Source organism: Poeciliopsis prolifica, unplaced genomic scaffold (assembly GCF_027474105.1).
Source record: "Poeciliopsis prolifica strain line A6 unplaced genomic scaffold, Auburn_PproV2 SCAFFOLD065, whole genome shotgun sequence".
In the NCBI taxonomy this organism is placed as follows: domain Eukaryota; kingdom Metazoa; phylum Chordata; class Actinopteri; order Cyprinodontiformes; family Poeciliidae; genus Poeciliopsis; species Poeciliopsis prolifica.
In genome coordinates, this window is record NW_026562440.1 from 647,662 (window position 1) to 653,661 (window position 6,000).

The window sequence follows — 6,000 nt, forward strand, 5'->3', positions numbered from 1 at the left end:
TTTTTAATAAAAAGAAAATGGGGTGATCACATCTCTTTGCAATAAAATTACATACAAAAAGAAAGCTTTTAAAGCACTTAGGATTGAAGATGGAAGAAATTGCTGTTTTGGTGCTGCGAGAAGAGATACGGGTATAAAAATAAATACAACAATGGAGAAGAGAACAGTAGTGGGAGGGAAAAGTGATTCATCAACAATTTCTCAGTTTCTTAGGCTAGTTTCAAACAGAATCAAAAGGATTTGATTTTTAACTCTTGGTGTATCAGACATGGTTTCTTGTAGGTCCGTAAGGGCTGCCATCACCCGAGAGCAAATTTTCCTCTCTTACATAGGTAATATTAGTTCAAAATGAAAAATGCAGTGTGTAACAAGATATATTTATCTTTGGCTTTCACAATTCTAAAAATCTACAACCCATCTTGATTTTTTTAAAGGATACATTGCTGCCTGAGTAAGGTGAGATGTCAGCCATGTCCTGGAGATCACTGCACTCTGACTTGATTAGGGACAAGGACAGGCTTTCGGCTGTGCTGCCTGGGTGTGCTGGTGAACAAGAGCGATGGTGGTGCCCCAGGTGGTGACCTGATGCCATCTTTGTTCTCAAACTGGTAGTCTCTCTGGGCAGGTCCATGGAGTCTGGTGAAGTACGGTCCTTGCCTGAGTAAGCTGTGGGTGGGCCAATGGGAGTCTGGAAGGGGTAACCCATGAGTGGCAGTGGAAAGGGATGTCGAAAGGAGGGAGGGCTGAAGCCCATGGAGGCAGAGAGAGATGATGGATGGAGAACTGGATGGTGGCTACCACCATGTGCGCCCACAGCTGAAGACTGGTGGTGATGCTCGCTGGGTGTCTTACGTACTACTAAAGGCAGTGCCTCAGTTTGGTCATTGGTAGGACCTGGTATGCCAGGCATGCTAGCAAAGGAATCCAGTGGATTAGGAATGATGACATCACCAAAACATTGCAGCCTCTGGTTGGTGGTGTGGAAATTTGGGTTGTCTCCATTGACAGCAGCAGGAAATCTTTCAGGGGGTATAGAAAGAGGTGGAAAGGCCTGCTGAGGAGTAGGGCGAGGAGGTTTAGCAAACACCTTTACCACTGTGTCCACCACCTGGGTCATGGCTGAGTTGAGCTCTTGCTTCAGTGTTTCTGCCAGCTGTTTACCTTCAGCATGCATGGAGGAACCTGGACCTCCCTGTCCTTTGTTTCGGCTGAGGCCATCTCTTCTTGGCTTCTCAGTGTCGGCCAACAAGGCCTGCTCCTGAAGCAGAGCCCGCGCCCTGTCAAGGAAATGGCCTGGATCCAAATCAGCCATCTCATTGTCAGAGCGCAAGTCATCTCCACCCCGGTCATCTCCACCGGTGTCGGACCTGTCTGGGCTGTCCTCTGACATGTTTCCTATGTCATTGTGAAGGTCAGTGTGCTCTGAGTCATCGGTGGAGTCATAGATCTGAAAGAACTTCTCCTGGAGCTGCCGTAGTTGCTTTTGCATGTCCTCCAGCTGCAGCTTGAGCTGCCGCCGCTCCTCCTGCTTCTGTTCCTTTCTCTGACAAACCAGCTGGGTGAAGCTTTGCTGCTGCTGCTGAGGCAGTCGCTGTTTGCGCTTATTCTCTCGGCTGCTACTGCACACTTCACCTCCCCGTGGACTGCTTGGGGCTTGCTGTTGGGACTGAGGAGGTGGACAATCCAGTTCTAGATCCCGCTCTCCATCCATCTCATGGTCACGCTCGTGACGGGAAGCAGCAGGCACCACCACGCTTGGAGAGTGGCTCATACCACGTATAATGTTCTCTACACGGGCCCGCTTGGCACGCAGGTGTTCATCATTGAGACGTTCAATGTCAAAGGTGGCAAGGCCAGGAGGACGACCAAATGGTGACAAGCACTCCTGAGGGGTGCTGTCCTGGGAGGAGTTACTGCATGCATCTTCCTGCGGGGCATCAGAGCTAGCATTCGAGAGCCCTGATCCAGGGAAGCCTGATTCGACTCTATCTCCTCTTTCCCCTCTCTCAGGTCCGCCTCCATTTTTTGCAATGTTATTCTTGAGAAGCTGAGAGATAATGGTGGTGCCAGGGAAGGGCATCATGGCATCCTCATATGAGTTGGCCCTCTTCAGTAGCTTTCGGAGTACATTTGATTTGGACTCACTGTCGCCTGCTGATACGACGCCAGGCCCACCATGTGGCTGTACTACAGAGCACTCCATGGAGTCGTTGTCTGATCCGTGGTGAGAATGGGAGCTCAGAGAGTTCATGGCACTGAAAATGGCTGCTTTGGCGCGGGCGATGTTATCGGTAGTAGCTGCTGCTGTGGAGGAGGCTGTGCTACCCACTGTCCTCTTGACACCAATGTCCACACGTCGTCGCTTGGTCTGTCTGTTCAGGAGGGAGTCGCTGTCATGGTCCGGCATCACGGGCTGCTGCTATTGGGCCATATCCCACAAACCCAGTCCTCTAGGGTCAAAGCCTCTGAGTATCTATACAGGAGAAGAAAATAAATGGGCATGACACACTAAAGTGAAATCTCCCGAAGGCCTTATTTGTCATTAAGCACACACACATAATCTAAAACTGTAAACTAGTTGAAATGAACAACTGCATTCACAAATTTTAGCAATAAGATGCTCAAACTTCAAAAAACCTTGATTACATTAAGATAAGCATGATGGGGTCAGATTTAGGCCTTGGCTCGACATTCCAGGGCAAAGTCCTACATTTTATACTCTCCCCTGTTACACGTTGCGCGACACTGAACCAGTTCCCACGGAATACAAAGCTGCATAAAATTATGATAATTACTTAAGTACTTGTCCTCATTTCCATGATTGTGCAGTGTAGCCCACATACGAGGCAGAGGCTCACAAATTCAAATAATAAGAAAATAGGGTTGGGATATAATTTTTAATGGTATACAGATAGAGGAAAAATATATTTTACACAAGAAAGACACAATACTTGACTGATGAGTAAATGATCTTCATCAGCTTCAAGAAATTATTTTAAGCTGTTCCTATAAATTGTACAGTTTTTAAAAACAAGTCCTATGTTCACTCTGATCAATATGGCCATCATATCTTACTCAATAGGGAGAATGACACAAAAAAGAAGCACAAAATAGACCTATTGATTTTGGTGCCAGCGTGAGCTCACTTCTGTGTTTTTTGTTTGTCTTTTCATCTGGCAAGGCCAGTTAATTCTGCTCAAATGAATAGGTCACACGGGTCAACTCTGGCAAAGAGCAACTTAAAGCGCTCTTACAAAAACCCTAATGCCCCTCTGAAAGCAAAACGTTTTGTCAGTACAGGTCTGCGCGAATAATGCTATGTAAGCAGCGGTTGCAGAGTCTTAGTCAGTGACACATCAGATGTTTCTCGTTTTAATTTTTAAAAATTTCTAGGAGGATATTTAAAGTGCATGGAAGTATAAAAGCAAAATGGAAAAATTAAACATGTAATTTCCCCCCCCCCCCCGTATGTCTTTAACATCACTAAAACAGCAGACGTTTATATTTTTCTTTTTCTTTTTACTTTTGTGAAAAAAAAATTGTTCTCTACACCAAATTACATACGAGGTTTTTTTTCCACAATTTAGGCTGATTATAAGTATAGATTTGTGAAGTTAAAGAAACTGAGCTACGTTTACATGAGTTATTATTTTTTATATGATGTAGTTAATTTTTTTTAATAGTTTTTGGAGGACATTTCCTAAAGCACCAGTGACATTTGCGCAAGCACTATAAAAAACCCCACCTTTTGACACTTTTACAAGACAAATTTAAATGTAATGGAACTAAGCCACTAATTTACACTTCACACACCCTCTCGGAGCTGTTGGCGTCGTTGTACTCTGACAACAACGTGACATACTTATTTTCTTAAAAAATATCAATAAAAATAACATTTCAAACCCTCCATAAAAAGAATGGAAAACCAGATTTTCTGAAAGTGTCTCCATTAGCAAGTATTTTAAATGAAACTATTTGACAATTGGGCAAGACTTATGTCTTGAAAGCCATTTACAGCAGGTTGGAGAAGAAGCAATACAGGCAGGATTAAACTTGACTGGATTGCTTTGGGATCTTAACAAAGAGCTTGAAATAGTCACCAGCACCTGTCTTTTTTTCTTATGTGGAAGCACCTGTCCCACATTGCCCTCTCCCTTTCCATCTCCCTAATACAGAGATGGCAAATACAAAGGATTTTTAGGGAGGTATTGAAAAAAACTTTTCCCTCACTAAAAATGTTACCTTTCTGGCAAAAGAAAAAAATTTGTAAACGAACCACCATACCTGTAAAAAAATAACGTTTGCCTGAGTCAAACTGAAGTGACAACAAAACAGGCTCTGTGTAAAGAAAACTGAGATATGGGGATGTCTTTGCTCGTTCAAACGCAGGAGTTGCGCACACTGTTTCCAAACCGGTTGGTCATCTTCACCATGAACCTCAAAGAAAATAGAAAATAAACGCAAAGCCAAAAACAAGGCGCTTAAAGCTCCCTAATCGTCTGCGCAAAGTTCTGTCAACAAATAATAATTAAAAAAAAGGGGGGAGGACAGAAAAGCACATACCCCACGGGACAAAGAGATCTATCTCCAAACAGACAGGTCAAGTAGTCTAAATCAAAATTTTCGCCTTGAATAAACACTTTTGAATCACGGAGTGATAGATAAATAAATAAGTCGCACTTCTGAAACTTACTTCGCAGAGTTGCAAATCAACTCGATCTGTGCTTTGATGAGGAAGGCTGGGCTAACGTTCGCAAATCATCCTCACCAGAAAACACTGGCTGCTCACGCAACTCTCAGCACACACCGAGCAGGAGAGAACCAAGTGCAGCCCGTGTTATCGCACCTATTCAGTTCGCCGCTGACGGGCAGAATAAGTGATGCTAGTTTCAGAGTTATCTGAACGAGAAAAGTGAGGGAGCTCATCCGAGGACAAGGTTACTTACCCGGTCCAAGATGAAGATTAAGGTGTGTGAGGGGTGGGGGGGAGACAACCTGAACTCCTGCGGCGGCGAAAGAGAGCAAAAGCGCCGCGGACTGCTGTGGGCAGGAGCCGGAACAAAAATATGAGGAAAGAAAGAGCCGGAATAAAGTGAGCGGCGCGAACTAAAAGAGGCGAAAATATAAAAAGAAAACGGGGGGAAAAAAAACCGACTCTTACGCGTCCGTCTCTCCTTCTATCCTCAACTGTGGTCGAAAGAGTGAGAGACCTTGAAAGAAGACAGGAGAGGCAGGGAGAGGGAGAGAGAGAGAGAGAAGCTGCGCGTGTGTGCGTCTCTGAGGCGCGCTGGATGCAGAGCGGAGGACTGGATGCTGCCGGAGCGCTCCTCCGCCACTAAGATTCACTTTAAGACGCGGCTGAAGGAAACAGGAAGACGTGCGCGTCACGAGCGCCGTGATGTAACTGTCGCAGCCTACCAATAAGAAGCGTCCGCGAGGGCCGGGGGAACAACACGCTGAACTTGACCAGAGGAACGGGACTCGATCGTGCAGCCAAAGTGAGGGAGTGGGAGGAATAAAGGAAAGGAAATACAACTTATTGCTTATCCGTTTCTTCAGAAATGCGAGTAAGCATCGGTACGCTCGAAAGTTTCATATTTTGTCCGCAGCAGTTAAGAGTCTTTTGGCTTCTAAACATCTTTCTAATTGCAATGGTTCTAAAAAAGTGAAAATTGCCTAAACTGATTAATATCAACAAATTTGTTTGAATAATAATAATAATAAACGAACCACAAACGTTAGTATTGAAATAACATGCAATATTAAAATATTTTTCCAAAATTTCGAATGCATAAATTTATATTCTGTTTTTTTATTGAAATGTTTATCTTTCAGTTGAGTTCAGTTTTTCGCAACAAAATCCGAAATTAAAGTATTCTTCCCATTCTTGAATTGCTGTTGATGCTTATTTCTAATACATTTTCAATATTCCACAAATGTAAGGAAGTTTTTCCACAGCAAATCTGGCTGACGCGCGTTAGTGTGGCATGCTGAGACCTT

At 44.2% G+C, this 6,000-nt stretch overlaps 1 protein-coding gene across 1 annotated transcript in view; it reads right to left on the reverse strand.

The window, feature by feature from the left end:
• The window catches only part of LOC129351155 (prospero homeobox protein 1-like), a 28,921-nt gene extending 23,561 nt beyond the window's left edge, over nucleotides 1-5,360 (reverse strand). The window contains exons 1-2 of the mRNA XM_055019983.1: nucleotides 4,947-5,360; nucleotides 440-2,473 (exon numbers count right to left, since the gene is read on the reverse strand). Coding sequence (XP_054875958.1) covers nucleotides 440-2,407 — 1,968 coding nt within the window. The 5' untranslated portion in view covers nucleotides 2,408-2,473; nucleotides 4,947-5,360. The remainder of the gene's footprint in view (nucleotides 1-439; nucleotides 2,474-4,946) is intronic.
• Between the last annotated feature and the right edge of the window lie 640 nt (nucleotides 5,361-6,000).